Source organism: Octopus bimaculoides, chromosome 14, assembly GCF_046866305.1.
Source record: "Octopus bimaculoides isolate indiv1 chromosome 14, ASM4686630v1, whole genome shotgun sequence".
Lineage (NCBI taxonomy): Eukaryota > Metazoa > Mollusca > Cephalopoda > Octopoda > Octopodidae > Octopus > Octopus bimaculoides.
The window spans coordinates 18397498-18417497 of NC_142941.1; the positions used below are offsets into that span (position 1 = coordinate 18397498).

At 37.0% G+C, this 20000-nt stretch overlaps 1 protein-coding gene across 4 annotated transcripts in view; it reads right to left on the minus strand.

Moving 5' to 3' along the window:
• LOC106877636 (enolase 4) overlaps positions 1–20000 on the minus strand; it is a 230540-nt gene that overhangs the window by 46608 nt on the left and 163932 nt on the right. For all 4 annotated transcript variants that reach the window (XR_016244234.1, XM_089362469.1, XM_089362470.1 and 1 more), the window contains exon 9: positions 9999–10070. Coding sequence is in view for 3 of the 4 variants with exons in the window: in XM_089362469.1 (XP_089218595.1) it covers positions 9999–10070 (72 nt within the window). In the remaining variant the exon portion in view is untranslated. The remainder of the gene's footprint in view (positions 1–9998; positions 10071–20000) is intronic.

Here is a 20000-nt window from a genome sequence, read left to right on the forward strand (position 1 = left end):
GTGTTGAATACCATAACCACAAAGCTACGTGCCTTCACTCTGTCCATCATAATGCCATAAAGATAAGAAAGCCAGTTTATAATATACAAGAGAAATATTTTTCTAAGATTTCATAGATCAATATTGTTGATGCACATTCTACACAAGTGCACTTTATACATAAACAGATATAAAAATCCTAATAAGGCAATGTTTCTTCTTTAATGAAAAAGTAAAACATATTGTTTTTATTCTTTTATTTTATGTGTTTACGTATGTATGTATGTATGTATGTATGTATGTATGTATGTATGTATGTGTGTGTGTATGCATGTATTTATGTGTCCCTATGTATGTAAGTGTGTTTGTGTGTGTGTGTGTGTCTTGGTGTCTTGACAGCTGGTATTTATGTATTAACATCCCTGTAACTTAGCAGTTCAGCAAAAGTAACTGATAGAAATAGTACCAGGCTTCACAAAAAATAATAAGTACTGGGATTTTCAAGATCAACATGGCTGCAGTACAATGACTGGAACAAATAACAATCCTGTACTTTTCAACCAACGCAGTAAAAATGGTACTAGAGAAAGGCTTCCTTACTACCACCACCATCACCACAATCACTATTACAGTTGATGAGGACATGATGATGATGATGATGGTATTACCACCACCACCACCACTACTATCATAGCTACAAAAGATGATTAAATGTCTTCAGGCAAGCAACAGAATATAGGAAATCTTACCTCTATGTTGTACTAAGTAAACATGAAACAGGAGAAGCAGAAAGGTAGTGATGGAGAGAGGTGGAGAATAGACAAGTGGTACAAAGAATATGTGTAAGGGGAAGAGGTAAACAGAAAGAGCAAGAATGATATTTAATCACCTGGGAAGAAGAAAAAGAAGAAAAAAGGGGGCAAGAAGGAAGGGACAAGGTGTGGCCAGAATTAATGCTGATATGATACAATAAGTTACAAACCATTGTTTTGTACTCTCACATTAAAGATGGGTGTGTGGTAAGAAGCTTGTTTCCAAACCAAATTGTTCAGGGTTCAGTCCCACTGCATGGCACTTTAGGCAAATATCTTCTGCTACAGCCTTGGGCCAACCAAAACCTTGTGTGTGGATTTGGTAGATGGAAACTGTAAAAAGCCTGTCGCATACATATCTATATATATCTACGCGTGTGACTCTTTGTGCCTGTGTTTATCCCCTACCACCGCTTGACAACCAGTGCTTGTGTATTTATGTACACGTAACCTAGATGTTCAGCAAAAGAGATTGATAGAATATATACTAGGCTTAAAAAGATAAGTCTAACGGTTGATTTGTTCAACTAAAACCCTTTAAGGTGGTGCCCCAGTATGGCTGCAGTCAAGTGACTAAAATAAGATAAAGACATATATATGAGTCAGTCAGAGCGGGAAGGGCAGTACTCTCAGATTCTTTCTGCAAATTTCAAGATTGGTGAGAGGAAGAAGGAAGAAGCTACAACATTTGGTTACTGCAGTAATTATGTTGTTGTTGGCACTCCGTCGCTTACGACATCGAGGGTTCCAGTTGATCCAATCAACGGAACAGCCTGCTCATGAAATTAATGTGTAAGTGGCTGAGCACTCCACAGACACATGTACCCTTAACGTAGTTCTCGGGGATATTCAGCGTGACACAGTGTGACAAGGCTGACCCTTTGAATTACAGGCACAACAGAAACAGGAAGAAAGAGTGAGAGAAAGTTGTGGTGAAAGAGTACAGCAGGGTTCGCCACCATCCCCTGCCAGAGCCTCGTGGAGCTTTAGGTGTTTTCGCTCAATAAACACTCACAACGCCCGGTCTGGGAATCGAAACCGTGATCCTATGACCCCGAGTCCGCTGCTCTAACCACTGGGCCATTGCGCCTCCACGCAGTAATTATGTAATAGTTCATCAAAAGACTGAGTTAACTTCAGACTGCAGACTTGGTTGAAATGTTTTCATAACTAAGCGGTGGTGTTAAAACAAATGATGTATTAAATTTACTATCCATGAACAAACAAGTACAGTCTATTGTTAGATGACTTCCGCATAGTTTTTGTCCCCACCTCCCCCAATATCAACTAGAACAGGGGTCAGCAAACATTTTATATCTCTCCTTCATGGAATCATTGATAACTCGTTAAGCCTTATCATGTAAATTTCTAAAATAACAGTTTATGATTAATAACAAATTTCTGGATTTAAAATGATAATTCCTTCATCCATTTGAGTCATTACTGATTTTTGGTAAGAAATCATGATCATGATCATGATCATCATCGTCATTTAACGTCCATTTTCCATGCTGGTATGGGTTGGACGGTTTGACAGGAGCTGGTAAGGCTGGGGGTTGCATCGGGCTCAATTCTCTGGTCTGGCAAAGTTTATATGGTTGGATGCCCTTCCTAACACCAACCACTCCACAGGGTGTATTGGGTGCTTTTTAAGTAGCACCACCACCAGTGCTTTTAACCGGTATCAATTCTACTGAGGTGGATGGATTGCCAGATATCTTGCTGTGATGCTAACTTTCTTGGTCCCTTGTCATCTCCTTCATATGGCTCAGTGTCTCGAGATCAGCGTTCAATAATTCGTCCTGAGACAGAACAATAAAAATTTTGTCATTATATTGATATCGTCAAAATAAGGAGACGTTGAAGCAATCACTATATTCTCTGCAGCTTATTTTGACATTTTGGCAAAGTCATTGCTTACATCGATCTGTATAGCGTAAAATGTGTCATGATGCATCAAATCAATTTGAGTTGAAGAAAAAGAACAATAAAAGAATTATATCCTGCAATCAACGGATACATTTGCCAAATCCCAGGCAAAAATCAAAATTATCAGTGTTCCCATTGTGACTTCATCTCAAAATCCATACCTAAACTCAAATTACTTTCATGCATCTATCACAAATAGATAGGGATCTTTCTGAATTGACGGGAACCACTTGTTTTCTTAACGAAACACTTTCAAACTTGGGATACTGGTAGAATGTGTCATATAAAACAACTTTTTCTCTTAGCCTTCTTAACAAGAATTTATTCTTAATAAGTTATTTCATGTTAAAGTTGTTGTATTTCTGTAATTTCAAACAATCACTGACATCTATTCAGCTGAATACAGTTACTGTTGTTTTTGTAAACAATAATTTTTGCCAGTGTCAAGATCGTTATTCCCTAGTAAGGGTTTAGGGTTTTAGGATTAGGGTTCAGGTTTTAGAGTTAGGGTTAGGGTTGGAGTTATGAGTTATAGGGGGTTAGGGTTATGAGTGAGGTTATGGCGCGTCAATTCAGAAAGATCCATAGATAGAACTTCTAATATTTTTAAAGTTGCTTTTCTTTCTCTCCTTCTCTCTCTCTTTCTTTTTAAATCCTCTCCTTTAAACACTCATATGTTGAAATCGATGGGAATGACCATCATAGTCAGAATATCGAGCCCCTTTGATAACCACATAAACCTTCAGAGATTATTATTAACCACTTGGTTGACCCCTGAATTAGAGGTTTCCTCAACCCAAGGCTATGGTAGAAGAAACTTGTTCAAGGTATAGAATCGACCACAAACCCATGCCTGGTTATGAAAACTGAAAATTCAGAATAGAACTGACAAAACTGGTCTTAATTTCGAAAGGTATCTACTTCAAAAAAGATCGAAGATATTTTTAGAGATGTATCCCAAGGTGCTTGAAGTGCCATTGGAAATATTATACACACACTTAATGAGTATGTGTTTGTATGTCTGTGTATGAATGTGTGTGAGTGTGTGTGTATGTTTGCGTGTACACACACTCACATATGCATGTGTGTGCACACACACACACACACACACACACACACACACACACACACACACACATAATGATGATAAAACAAGTGAAACTTCAAGAAGGTAGAAGTCAGCAGATAAACAGATGTCTGACAGGAGGGGAAATAACAACTAAGTAAAAGAAAGAAAGAAAGAAAGAAAGAAAAAGAAAGGAAGAAAGAAAAAGAAAGGAAGAAAGAAAGAAAGGAAGAAAGAAAGAAAAGGGACAAAGAAAGGAAGAAAGAGATAACGAAAAGAAGGAAGGAAAATGTAAAGAAAGAAAGAAAGAAAGAAAGAAAAAGAAAGGAAGAAAGAAAAAGAAAGGAAGAAAGAAAAAGAAAGGAAGAAAGAAAGAAAGGAAGAAAGAAAGAAAAGGGACAAAGAAAGGAAGAAAGAGATAACGAAAAGAAGGAAGGAAAATGTAAAGAAAGAAAGAAAGAAAGAAAGAAAGAAAGAAAGAAAGAAAAACGCCACCTTTAAAAGACTTTCCACAGGTAACATTGCACATTAGACACTGTTGAAATGTCATACTGTTCAGAACAAAGAGACAAGAAATGGAAATAATAATAATAATAATAATAATAATAATAATAATTAATGCAAAAAAGAGAGAGAAAGAGAGAGAGAGGGGGGATGATGAAAGCAGAATGTGTTAGTAGACACCAAGAAATCTATACAGAAAGTTTTGAGACCAAACAGAAACAAAACCACTACCAACATCACTGCTCTGCTACACTCAAACTCACACCCTACCAAAAGCAAAACAGCAACAACGATAACAACACCACCACCACCACATCTGCATGCTTTATGTCTGGTGTATACCAGCCAGCCAGCCAGCAAGCCAGCCAGCCAACCTATTTAACACATTACAGGTTGAGGTGGGTAAAAGCAGTTAACTGCTCACCTCACATTAAACACAGACATAAAGTGTTTTAGTGAGTGCAAAGGATGAAGAAATACATTAAAAAAAAAGGTATTCAAGGAGTGAAACTAAAAGGCAAAACCCAATTCATTAACATGCTGATTAAGCTAAACTCTTTTTATCTCTCAACTCTCAACCCTTTACCTATATAAATCAGACGGAGGAGCAGGGAAATTATATCCTGTTGGATGGTGGGTACTATATAAGAAGAAGCTGTTACTTTTTCAGTTTGGAGCTAATTTTGGAGGTGTTGTTGTTGTTGGTGATGGTGGTGGTGTTGGTGGTAGTGGTGGTGGCAGTGGCGGTGACAGTTGTTGTTAGAGATGGTGGTGTTAATGGTCACGGTGAGGGTGTATTTGTTTTAATGACACAGAATAATGCCTAATATTAGCTGCAATATGACCAAATTGCAACCTCTGTGCACCTTTGTTGTTGGCACTCCATCGCTTACGACGTCGAGGGTTCCAATTGATCCAATCATCGGAACAGCCTGCTCGTGAAATTAATGTGCAAGTGGCTGAGCACTCCACAGACACGTGTACCCTTGACGTAGTTCTCGGAGAGATTCAGCGTGACACAGTGTGACAAGGCTGACCCTTTGAATTACAGGCACAACAGAAACAGGAAGTAAGAGTGTGAGAAAGTTGTGGTGGAAGAGTACAGCAGGGTTCGCCACTATCCCCTGCCAGAGCCTAGTGGAGCTTTAGGTGTTTTCGCTCAATAAACACTCACGACGCTTGGTCTGAGAATCGAAACCGCGATCCTATGACCGCGAGTCTGCTGCCCTAACCACTGGGCCATTGCGCCTCCACAGACTGTACACCTTATAGAACAATTAATGTTAAGAGCTGGAATAAGAAGAGATTTCTGGTCGAGATGACTGAAACAGCAGTGAAATATGGGCTTTGACTACAGAGGACTTGTGAAGGCTTGAAAGAAAGGAAGCTAGCATGCTCCATTAGATGGGTAAAGTCAGTGTGCATGCATGGCAGAGTGTAAATTGTTTAAGAGGAGAACTGGGTATAAGAGGCATCAGATATGTGCAAGACAGAAGACTGTGCTGGTTTGGTTAGGGTTGTGATGCATATGGATGAGGAAAGCTGCATAAAGAAGTGCCAAGCTTTAATTGTGGAGGGAACCTATGGAAAGGGTAGACCTAGGAAGACATGGGATGAAGTGGTGAGAAAGGATCTTTGGATGCTGAGCCTCACTGAGGAAATGACAAGGGACTGGGAGATATGGTGATTTGCTGTATTTGATAAGATGTGTCAAGCTAAGTAAAATCGCTGTCTTCCACACCTACAGGCCTGCCTTTTCAGGCGCCACATAAAAAAGTACCCATGCTGGTGCTGCATAAACACAACTGTGTATATGCATCTGTGCGAGTGGCATGTAAAAAGCACCCAGCACACTCTGTTAAGTGGTTGGCATTAGGAAGGACCTCCAGCCATAGAACCCATACCACAACAGACAATTGGAGTCTGGACAGCTCCTAGCTCCATGTCAAATCGTTGAACCCATGACAGCATGGAAAGCAGATGGTAAACAATGATGATGATGTGCAAGGGTAGCAGGTGACCAAACCCAGTGAAGCAAGCTTATCATCCCTAACGCTAAACTTAGCCCTAGCCCAATGTGCTAAGCAGCACAGGCAGACCTAAAGCTAAAGTAAAATTGACCAAATATGGTCAGCTTTAGCGTAGTTGTATAGCATACAATTAAGCTATCAAAAAGATCAAATCCCAACCAAAATTTGTATTCTCAGTTCAACCATTGTATATTCTTTTTCTGGTTTCAGTCATTGAAATGTTCACATGCTGAGGCACTCTTTTAGTCTGTTGTATTGACCCTGGTACTTACTTCAACCTGACACTTATTTTATCAATCTATATTTATCAAATTATTAAATTACCATTCTTACAAATTACTGGTTTTTACTCTGGTAAACATAAACGCAGACACAAACACAGAAATATCACACACACACACACACACACACACACACACACACACACACGTATAAGATGAGTTTCTATTGAGTTTCCATCAACCAAATTCAACTCACAAGGTATTGGTCAATCTGAGACCATAGTACCCAAGACACTTGCCCAAAGTACTATGTAGTTGGACTGAACCTAGAATCATGTGAATGCTAAGTGAACTCTTTAACCACACAGACATCAGAAATGATAGAAATATCACACATCATTCTCATCAATTTCACCTATCTGCAATCAATATGTATTATATCATTTGAGAATGTTTAGCAGTGAATGATAAGGGAGCCCTTGTGATTTTAGCATCAACTCCCAGGGACACTTTTGGGTACGAGAATCTTTCGTATTTTTTACCAGATTAACCCTTTACCTGTTCTTTGTATCATATACGGGACATACTACCTTGGTATCTATGCATCATATTTGAAACACATTCTCAATTTTTACCAACAACCAGAGAAACTTGGGACTTATAAAAGGAAAGTTTTACATCTTCCACATCATATGAAATGAAAGCTAACTAAAAGTCTGAAAACAAGTGTGGACATTTAGGACAAACTTATGAAAATGCTTTGGACAAGCAAAAGTTTAAAGATCTTTACAAAGATTGTCCTTGTTAACAGGCCTTGAAATTACATGAGCAATCAAAGTGAAGTGTTGAAATATGGTGGAAAGTTCTAGAAACAGTAGAATGTCAGACTAAAATTCTAATAGTATTTAATATCATTTCTCTACATTTTCATCTCAAACCCCATGAAAAATAATTTCCTTTCATCATTTTGTAATCATATTCTTAGCCACAATACATTCTGCCTTTGTGCCTTAATTTCCAAAATGATTAGCAATTATGGGATATTCAGTGAAGCAACAGATTAAATAAAAATTTTTACATAATGACATATATCTTTCATGTAATAATGAAAATGTCAAGCCTAGATTTTATTTTAAATTTCAGTATTTTACTAGAAGACAGTTTCAGGCAGGTTGATGCTTAATGGTTTAGTTCTTTAGCATTCACATTATTCTGTCAAAGGTATTGCTCATTTATTCACATTGTTTTGAATTAATCACACATTATCTTGTAACTTCAAGATTTCAGTTGTATGTTTGTATATTTCTAGAATTATATCATAGGGTAGGTGTGAGAAGTTGGATCTGGTCAGTTTTACCATAAAGCAGGTAGAATATTTGGGTTGAATATGGCTGGATTAAATGCTAAAGGGTTAAATTCACAAAAACATTTACTGACACTTACTCTATCAACCACACCTTTCATCTACAAGTGGTCCTCATCACTAGTCAAATGAAACCAATATTGAAATTGGAATGTTTCATCTTTTTAGATTAATAATTTACTACCTTAACCCAATTGGTTATCATAGCATCATAATTATCATTTGCCATTAACTGAATCTCTATAAACTCATCATTGTTCTCCTTGAAAAGGGTAACAATGTGCTTAATCTGTGGATTATATAGATATTGAGCCTCACCAGTGAAACACATGATGTGAGACATGAAACCCACCACCACCACCACCAAGACAGACCCCATCTCCAGGCTATGTGAATGAGAGGAAGACCATGGAGGAATTTCTGAATGGTGTAGGGCACAGCATCAGGTTGTATATAGTAAAATGAACATTAAATGAACTTCAACACTTAATGAGGTTTTCAATACTGTGTTGTTTTAATTTTTCAAAGATAGAGTATGATGTTCTTTTGATTATGATAATTTTTGTGATTGGGGTTATTACATAATTGATGTGATATTTTACATCTGAGAAGTGTTCATAAACTACAAATAACAAGAATAAATATTATCATTTAAAAATTGCTCGTCTTTTGTTCTAGGATGTTTTGTCCACAGAATTTTTTCTAGGGGGTTTTGTCCTGGAGGAATGGGTTGTCCTACACTCGTGAGACACTGCAGTTTTCTGTCTCCTCAATCTTAGGGCTAACCTGGGAGATAGATGATGGTGTACTGAAACAAGCCAACTAGGATGTTTGTATGTAGTTGCTCACCCTACTAGAAATTGCAGCCATATCCCCATTAAATTATACCTTACTATCTTAAACAAAGGAAGCATACATTAGATAATACAGTTCAAAGTGCACTACATCTAAAACAAAGCAAAAAAATAAATAAATACCAGATGGTCACAGATGTGATATTTTTAGTCATAGATCTTTCTGCTCATTCAGAGCTGATCCAGAACTAAACAACATCAGCAGTAATCACCTCCATTATGCAAAGGCCGACTAAGACTTATTATAAATTAGAACTCAGATTCCTGTTAATATTTAGAAAAAAGGACAAAACAACAAACCTCAGGAAGATGTTTAATGATTCTTCTTATTACAGTAATTCCTCTTATTATAAGCAAAAACTACTCTCTGCACCAGCTCACATACAGGCCAATTTATTTTTAGTCAAACATACAATATATATATATATATATATATTTTATTATATGTATTTATTTTCTCTAAGTTAATAATTAACTCAGACAAAATAAATTGGTTAATAGATACCAAGGTAGCAAAGATCACAAAATGACTGTGGTGTAACTCCTGTTTATGAGGTAGAAACTCCTTGTTATTTTGGGTACTTGAGTAAATATATAAATTTAGTAGAGTAAAACACATATGTTAAATGAATTCTTTTATTTCCAACATATGTTTCGAAGATTACAAATTATACCTTCCATAGGAATAGGTGATGTTGATAAGGATGTAATCTTCTCTTCAGGGAAATACATAGGAACCAGCTTAACTGTAAGACATTTTAACCGAATATATATATATATATATATATATATATATATATATATATATATATATATATATATATATATATATATATATATATATATGGCAAAAATCTCTATGTGTGCATGTTTGTGCTTATGTATGTGTGTGAGTGTGTGAGTGTGTGAATATTTCCTTTGAATATAGAATAAAGTGATGAAATACAAAGCAGAAGGTTTCAGCACAAACATTATCTTTTAATTTTAGTCATGTAAAATAATACTTTATTTTCCAAGTAGCATATTATGCTTGAGTATTTGGCCATAAAAAAAATCACACTTTGTTGAATTGTGGTGAGAAGTAGTAGCACCCTGCTGCTGTAAAACTCCAGTAATAAGCAAATTTTTCACAAGCAAAAATAAGAAAATTTGAAAAATGAAAAAAAAAACCCTTCTTACTCATGCTTTTGTAAGAAAATGGAAGTAAAACAAAACATAAAATGAAAAGGAAAATACTTACAGACCATTTTGGGTAAGTTGTTGTGATCATCTTAAAGACGTGTCTTCTGATTGCTGACAATTGATTAATAAACTGAAGATATATAAAATAAAAATGCATAAAAGTTTAATCATTGACAAAATTAGTTTACTTTGAGAATTCTGCAACATGAATTTCTTACAGACAGGCATAAAAACAAAAGTATCCCATCCTTTATTTCAAACAAAGTTTATTTGGAAATATATTATATAATGCGTCCTGTCTTCCTAAATACAGTAGGGTAGTATTTAAGGGAGGCTAAGCTGTTATTTCTGACAAGTCAAAAAAAAAATTCATTGGTTCATATGCCATCTCTGTTATAACAGTATATTTTTATATTTCTGTGTTAATTTTTAAAAAGCCCTCCGTTGTAAAAGTTAATTAAATACAAGCTAATTATCTACTTAAGAAAATCTCTGTAAGAGGAGAAAGCAGTAATATACTGAGAAATAATTTTTATCACTACTTAAGCATGACTATTCTGTAAGAACTGACGTTACTGCTTATTTTAACCTAAAGAGGATGCCCCTACCAGCTGGTTATTCAATGCAGTCTGCACCCTATATATTGCAAGCAGGGGAGTGAATCCCTACCATCTTCTAGCCACAAGACCACCAGACCATACAGTTCTGACCTCTTTGTGGTCATCTCTATAAGAATCTCTATAACAGACCACCAGATCAAACAATCTGATGGTCTTATGGCTGGAAGATGGTAGAGGTTTACTCCCCTGCTTGCAATATATATCAGGTGCAGATTGCATCAAATAACCAGCTGAAGGAGGCATCCTCCTGGGGTTAAAAATAGCAGTAATGTCAGTTCCTACAGAACAGACATATTTAAGTAGCGATGAAAATTATTTCTCAGTATAATTACTGTTTTTTACCTCTTATAGAGATTTTCTTAAGTAGCTAATTTGTTTGTTGCAAGATCATTGACTGTGTGTCACTTGTTTTCTATATAGTGAGAGCTAGAGTGAACTATTGCTATCTCTAACAGACAACATCTCTACCAGACTCAGTTTTTGTTGTTTTTTGAAGAATACTGAGTGAAATTTTGTGTGAAGCCACCATCACTGGGTGGAAGTGAATAATGGAAGAAAAGAAGAGTTACGCGGAAGCTACTGGAGGTCGAGAGGCTATAGACCCACATGTGCTGAAGCCGAAGAGGATGGAGTGGAATGAAGAGAAGATAGCAAAATATTATAGCATGATAAAAAAAGAAGGGTCAAACATAAAAATGACCCTGCCAGAGGAGGAGAAAAGAAAAATGGAAAGCAGAACGGTGATATTCAGAACATTTTCAAATGAAAATAGGAAAATAGAACGTGCGCCGCAAGAAGAGATAGAGGAAATATTGAAGGAACAAATGGGTGAAGGAATAACCTTCTTTACAAGAGGAAGGAAATACGCAACTATAATAGTCACCTTTGCATCAGAAGAGGAGGCGAAAATGAATGATAACAGACTGATACTGGGAGAGAAATGGACGTTGGTGCTGAATTGTTTGGGCAAAAGAATCATAAGGGTCAGGGTGGGAAGAATCCCACCGTTGATAGACCCAGAATGGGTAATAGTTGCAATATTTAATTCAGAGCTGGTGAAGGGAAGTGAAAACCTGAACATTTGCATAGAAAGCAGAATTGTTGGGGATATGGCATTGAAGTAATTTGCGCAGTAACCCCAGTATATTATGACAAAATGGCGGAAACTGTGGAATTACCAAACGGTGAAAAGCTGGAAGTAATGTTGGAGGGGAGACCCCCAAAATGTTAGATGCAGTGAAAGAGGGCACCTGAGAAGGAAATGCCCTAGAGCAACAGTAGAAATGGTGGAAGAGAGTGTACAGGAAGATATAGTGGTGGAAAAAAAGCAGAAGCAGAGAACCGAATATGATGGGAATTTGTCAGAGGTAAAACCCAGGAAAAAAGAGAGAAGGAAGTCACCGACGACAGTGGAAGTGAAGATGTGCAAAGGAATGGAAGAAGAAATTCAAAGGAGAAAATTTACCAGAGGAAGTACCAGCAAAGGAATTAAAAGTACAGAGTCATTCAGACCAGAAACGAGAAAACCCAGAATTACGGAAACCTAAAGACAGACACACAGACGAAACACGTAGAGATGTAGTCAACCAAACACACAGACACACAAATACAAGAACATACAAACACACAAATATACGAACACACAGACTTAGAGACGGAAATGCAAGGACACATAAAACAGCAGGAAAATAGGAGCAAAAGGAGACAACATGAAAAGCACAAACGAAAAGAAAAATTATAGTGAGATAGGAAGCCCCCACTTGAAAGAATTAAGTGGTAAGTCATTATAATTTTGTAAAGACTGTAACTGAGAGAAATGATTGTTTGAACTTTTTATGAAAAAAAAAAATGGAAAAAATACTGTAAAATTTGAAATTGTTAAATGAACAGGTTTCCTAAATTATTTTGAACAATGTGATAAACATTTGGGTCTCTTTTGTTTTTTTTAAAAAAAGGAAAAGAAATAAGTAAGGACTGTATGAACATTGGTTTAAAAGGTTTATAATGGTAGGGCAAAAGCGAAGAGGGAAGTCGCAGTTTCGCCTCGGAGCAAGACTAAAGGTCGTGCTAAAAGAATACATGGTTTTCTCTCGCAGCGGGAGCAAGATGGCTGACTCATTTGCATTGTAAATATATTCATTTCACATTCATCCTTCATATGTTTTATGTTCCCGCATGTCTTTGTATGTCCCCTCTGTAATTAGGCCTTGTGCCTGTAATAAAGAATTAATCTCTAACAGACAACTTGCTCACTTTTTTCAGATATTACCTGAAGAGCAAGATAGGGTTGGAGAGGAGACGACTGTCGCGAGGTGTGTTTGAAAAAAGATGGAAGGCTGTGGTAAGAAAGGTGGGTGAAAGTGACCCGGCTTAATCTCCATAGAGAAAGATAAAGGTGTAGTCGCTGGGCTTTTCGCCCATCAGAGTGAATCCTCCCCTGGCTAAAAATTAAAAAAATATATATAATATAATAATAAGTATAATCATCAAAATTTTAAAATTAAGTTTCATTTGAACTCACATTAACTTTTATCTGTTTGTTCCCTCTGTGTTAGATAATCATTATCTTAATAAAGAAAGCATCTCTAACAGACAAGTATCTGCCACTGAGATATGACCACAAAGAGGTCGAAAGTGTTTGGTCTGGTGGTCTCGTGACTGGATAATGGCAGGAGTTCACTCCCCTACCTACAATACTATACAGGGTGCATAATGCATTGAATAATCAGCTGGAGGATGCATCCTCCTGGGGTTAAAATAAGCAGTAATGTCCATTCCTACAGAACAGCCATGTTTAAGTGGCAATAAAAATTAATTCTAATTAAAGACAATTTTCTTGAAAGAAAAACACTAAAATAACCAAGAAGCTTTTATTCGCACTGTGCCCAGCGTCGCCTTCCTGGCACTTGTGCCGGTGACATGTGTAAAGACATTCGAGTGAGATCGTGCCAGTGCCGCTGGACTGGCTCCTGTGCAGGTGGCACGTAAAATACACCATTTTGAGCGTGGCTGTTGCCAGTACCACCTGACTGGCCTTTGTGCCAGTGGCACGTAAAAGCACCTACTACACTCTCGGAGTGGTTGGCGTTAGGAAGGGCATCCAGCTGTAGAAACTCTGCCTGATCAGATTGGAGCCTGGTGTAGCCATCTGGTTCACCAGTCCTCAGTCAAATCGTCCAACCCATGCTAGCATGGAAAGCGGACGTTAAACGATGATGATGATGAATCAGAATAGATATAAAGTCTTCCTGGGAAGGTTATCCATAACAGAATTATATCCTGCCAAGAAACAGATTTGTTTCTGATCAACTTAATACTATAGAAGTGTAACAGGAATGTTCAGCAGTCACATCACTACACCCAATGTTGTGATTCGCTAGAATATTACTCACATGATCAACAAAACCTGACCAATCATGACTGTGTGGAATAGGCTTGAGCAACAATTTCATCCTTTGGTGCACTTCCTTTTTAGCCTATTCATCAGAATAAATTCAGCACACTTTGACTACTTGACAGAGAGCATTTAGGATGCAGTAGAGAGAGAGAGCAGTGGGAGACAACAGAGATGAGATGGCAGATGCAGACAGCTGCTAACTTAAGCTGACAACATCCACAATGAATGATCAGTGACAGCAACATAATGATCAGCAGCTAACTTCTTGATTACTATTACAGTTATACCAAGTTGTTGGCACTCCGTCGCTTACGACGTCGAGGGTTCCAGTCGATCCAATCAACGGAACAGCCTGCTCGTGAAATTAACGTGCAAGTGGCTGAGCACTCCACAGACACGTGTACCCTTAACGTAGTTCTCGGGGATATTCCACGTGACACAGTGTGACAAGGCTGACCCTTTGAATTACAGTCACAACAGAAACAGGAAGTAAGAGTGAGAGAAAGTTGTGGTGAAGGAGTACAGCAGGGTTCGCCACCATCCCCTGCCAGAGCCTCGTGGAGCTTTTAGGTGTTTTCGCTCAATAAACACTCACAACGCCTGGTCTGGGAATCGAAACCGCGATCCTGTAACAGCGAGTCCGCTGCCCTAACCACTGGGCCATTGCGCCTCCACTCAATTATACTAAGAACAATAACATTCAAACTTTCTCAACATTTTGCAGTTTATAGTAATAAAAGTATTAATTTTTTTTTGTATATGTACAAGAAGGATAAAATTTTGATTATCAAAAAGCACAACCTTCTCTAGTGCTCATCTGCATACAGAAGCAATAGTTGAAGCACCATGCTTTATGGAGAGCTTTTTAAAGAGGATTATCTATGAGAATTACCTTTATAAAGTATAACATTTTTTTCATCCCCTATCACCTTAAGTCTTTGAATAGATACCTGTGTTACATATTCTGTTTCTGTGAGGGTCTATGTTTTTTTTTTATTACAGGGGTTGGGAAGGGTATATAGAACTATCAAACTTTAAAGATAATTAATTAGTGTAGGGACTAACTTGAGAAGCTCAATAAACTTATGTTTGCATGTCAAGCTAACACAACCCATTCATAGAACTGGGAAGGAATTGAAACAGTAGTAATAATAGCAATAGTAGCAGCAACAACAACAATAATAGTAGTTGTGGTGGTGGTGGTGGTGGTGGTGGGTAGTGAGTGGGATGGCACTGTTATTGATAGCAATGGGAATTCTGATTAAGAACAGAAAGAGATGGAGGGGGAGGAGTGCCATTCAAAGAAATCTGAGCAACCATGCCAATGTTTAACATACTACCTCACCAGAGACATTAGTCATTCAACATGTATCTCTGTACTTTGTGTGTTTAATGTGCGTAGTTTTTACCTATCCTCAAATATATCTTCTGGGCTTCTTTTTCTTTCATGTGTGATTTGGAGTTTGGAGTCAGTAACAAAGTGGCAACCTTTAAGTTGCCACACAGACTACTAGAAATAGCAAATATCCCTCAAATTGGAGCCTACTATCATAATGAAAAGCAGAGAAGAGGACCGTAGCCAGAATACTTGTGATCATAGGTCTACTCAGTTGTTAGGCTGACTTGGGCTAAACACTAACAAGCACAATTATTATTCCTGATTCAAATATGTGTCCGTGTGTGTGTGTGTGTGTGTGTGTGTGTGTGTGTGTGTGTGTGTGTGTGTGTGTGTGTGTGTGTGTGTGTGTGCACGTGTGTGTGTGCGTGCGTGTGTGTGTGTGTGTGTGTGTGTGTGTGTGCATGCTAGGACTTTGGTACAGACTGAGCTTGACTGACAAAGTCCAAGCTCCAACAAGGCCTGCTACATTCAGAATGAACAAAACAAAATTCCACAAATAGAGATATTCAAGGCAGTCCTTCTCAAGGTAAATGCAATGACAACAGTACAACATGTATCAAAGACTTCCTCCACTCTGTACCGCTGCTTCCCAACTGTATGCTCACTCAGAGATATATAACCTACTCCTACACTTATTTACATTATTTACATTATTTACATTTGACGGATATGTGTCCTCATCTTGTTTGTTTTTGTTACCACAATGTTTAGGCTGATTCACCCTCCAGTCTTCATCAGGTGTCCTGGTAGAATTTTGAACCCAACCCTGTGTTCTCATTCCAAAAGTATTTTTTGCTGATATTATTATTATTATTATTATTATTTGTTCAAGCACTGCCTGGAATTGAACTCACAATCTCTGGGTTAGTAACCCACACTCTTAACCATTACACTATATGCCCATAGGCAATTATAGAGTGAATTGTAAACCTAATATTTCCTTAATACCAATTCCCATATTCTACTTATATCTGCACTAGGTCTGCTTAGGAGGTTATTGTGTCCTAGCATATGTGCTGATTCTTTTAGTTTTCATATTTTCCAATGGTGTTCTCTGTCTATTATTTTAATTTCATCCCACAGGGGAAGGTGGTCTCTGCTTTTCCATACAGGATCAGCTATAACTGATTTTTCAACATCTCGTGCCACAGCTTTACGATGTTCCTCTACCCTTATTTTGAATGGGTGGCATGTTTTGCCTTTGTATAACCTACCACAACTGCAGGGGATGGAGTACATGCAGTCTTTGGTCATATTCTCTTCTACTGGTGGTTTTCTCAAAGGAGATATTTGCGAAGTGTTGTATTACTTTTGAATACTGTCCTGATGTCATATGGACTGCATATCTTTTGTATCTTTTCTGAGAGGCCTTTCACATAGGGTAGACAGACTGTGGTCTGTTTATGGGTTTCATTCTCTCTCCTTTTCCTAATTGGAATGGATAGTATGTTTTTGGGGTAGTTGGTGCTTAATCGATTGTTACTTAGCTTGATCATTTCTTCGTGGTGTGTATCAGGATCGCTACTTATATTCTTTACTCAATGTCTTAGGCACTGAGCAATCCCTCTCTTTACACTGTATGGATGATGGGAAGTGAAGTGGAGGTATCGTCCAGTGAAGGTCAGCTTGCAGTATATGAATGTCCTAAACTCATGCTTAGTGCGCGTTATTAATACATCCAGGAACACTAGCTGATTGTCTTTTTCCTTTTCTGTTGTGAACTGTATGGATGGCTTTATTGAGTTCACATGGTCTAGCAGTATTTGGACATCTTCTGGGGGTGGGGGCAGAGTATAAAGGTGTCATCAACATATCAAAGCCTTAGGGGTTAGCTTTAGTAGTGTTGATCCTAAAGCCAAATTCTCAAAGTATTCCATGTATGTATTGGCTATTATTGTTGATAATGGTGAACCCATAGCTAAACCCTCATCCTCTCGATATCTCTCAGTATCTACTCTGAAGTAAGTAGTTTCTACACACAAAGTCAACATTTCCATCAAGTTTCCTATTGGTATACTAGTGTGATCTTTTAGAGAGGTGTCCATCACTAGTTTTTCTTGAATCACTGATTGTGCTTCATCAGTTGGGACTTTGGTGAACAGACTTATCGCATCTAGATTTACCATCCGGTTGGATCCAATGGGGGTATCCTTGATCAATTCTGTGAAGTGTGTGGAACTCTTCACATATGATGTTGGCTTACCTGCTGCTTGATTATATCCACAAGGAAGCGGCTCATTGGATGACATGCCGAACCTTTACCGCTCTCTATGGGTCTTAATAGAATACCATCCTTGTGAATCTTAGAGAGACCGTACATGTGTGGTAGCTTACTGTAGTGTTGAGTCAGTTGTCTGTACTTCATTGGTATAAAGTGATCCTTGTTCTTGATTAAGATCTATAATAACTTCCTCTTTGTTTTCAGAGTTGGGTCTTTCTTTATTTTACTGTAGCTACCATCACTTATGAGACTTGCCAATTTTTCAGAGTAGTCGGATTTGTTCATCACCACCATGGCATTGCTCTTGTCTGCTGGAAGTATTATGATTGAATTGTCACTCTGTTGTCTTTTGATAGCAAACGTTTCTTCCTTAGTGATGTTTGGTTTGGGAAGTTTCGCTTTTTCTAGTACCTGTCTCACTTTCCACCTTAGTTCATCTCCCTAAGCTTTTGGTATCTTAATGGTTATCTCTTCAATAGGGGCTATTATGTCCAAGTATGGAATGCACTTGATGGTTGTCGCAAAGTTGAGACCCTTGTTTAGTACTGCTTCTTCAGAGTTTTCTAGGTGTTAGCTACTTATGTTAATTACTGCTTTTACGGATGGGTGACGGAATTCAGTCTTCATTCTCTGACCTTTGAGCTTCATAAACTTCTTAATTTGGTGTGTCTTCACATTCTCAAATTCTTTCTTGTACAACTTTTCTAGATCTTGTTGGATTCTCTTTCTATCATCATCATCTCTGGTTATTCTCCCAATTAATGAAGATAACCTTCTCTGATTTCATTCTTTAGTTAATGTTTTTTCCAACGGTTATAATGGATCCTCTCATGGAGGAAAATTTTTTATATGCAGAGAACTCTATACTGAAGACAAAACAGTAACCTTTTAAGATACGTTGGGATGCTTTATCTATTTGTGGAACTTCGTTTATTGATTTTGGATATGGTAATGGCTATATAAATATATATATATATATATATATATATACATGCAAAGATTATATATACAGGGTGATTCAAAAGTCACCATACATAGGAAAAAACTGTTTCTTATAAAAAAACTAAATTGTTCTTATGTATGGCGACTATTGAATCACCCTGTGTGTGTGTGTGTGTGTATATATATATATATATATATATATATATATATATATAAGTCAGTAAATGGTGGGGTTGTGTTAACTGCACATGGAGAAATAATAGGAAAATAAAAAATAATAATAATAATAAGGCAGAATGCTAAACTGAAAGCATATTTTAATATAGATGTGTATAAGGAGGATTAAGAAGGATTTCTAACCGGCTTTCATTGCATGGCAAATTTTTAAGAAGAGAGAAAATGAAAATAATGTTTTTTACAAAAAAATAAAGGATATATAAAAAAAATAAATATACCAATACATTATATTGTCTTTGAGCTTTTAAAGTTCAATGGTAATCCATGTAGATAATTGTTAGAAAGATTAGGATGCATGTGTTTAAGATTAGTGTTGTGTTTAAAAAAGGCTGAATGTTTATGTGTTAAACAGGAAGTGTGGTGTCAAAACAGGAAGTATGGGTAAGAGAAGACAATTCTGTGGATTTTATACTCTTTAGTTGGAATTCTGGACTCTTTGCCAACAGGAAGTTTATGTCTGTTCTTAGAGAAACAAGAAGTAAATTTATATGTAATTCATTGGGTAGGCGAGAGAAGGGAATATGGTCACTGAGGAGTTTGTATGTTAAGAAGCGTTTGGAATTTCTCTATAAAAAGATTTTCCTTGTTGATTCTTTCTTATGTAGAGATTCTGTTTTTACATTGATAGAAAGGGAATATAAGGAATTTAGGATTTTTATTTCTGGCACAAGAGTCTATGTGGCCACTGAGTGGAATTTGGCGGTGTTGTGGAAGATTTATTTGTTCTTTGTGGACTGCTGTCACAAACGGGAATAGTGACCATCTTGGTAGTGGTAAACGGGAGTTTACCATTACCAACATGGTCACTAGTACTACTACAGCCAAAGATTCAAGTCAACGCACTAAACAGCCATTATGTCCCCACACAAAAAACGCTCCCATGTGGACTATGTTGACACCAGTAAGAAACAATTATGAACTTTTCTTTTAATTACATTTTTTTTTTAAAATATGTATTTTTGATAAGGTTCATTTTTTCAAGAACCGAAACATGTAAAATATCTCTGAGAAAATTATAAATTGAAATTTATTTTATGTAGTGGCATTTTCAAACTTCTTTTTTATAAATATATACCCACTCGTATGCCACCTACACTTTTTATCAATATACATATATATATATAAACAATATATATATACACATATATAAATATATACTAACATTATATATATATATCAAAAATTTAAATAAGAGTTTTGACGCTAATATCCATTTATATTGAAGTTTATTACCTATGTCAACC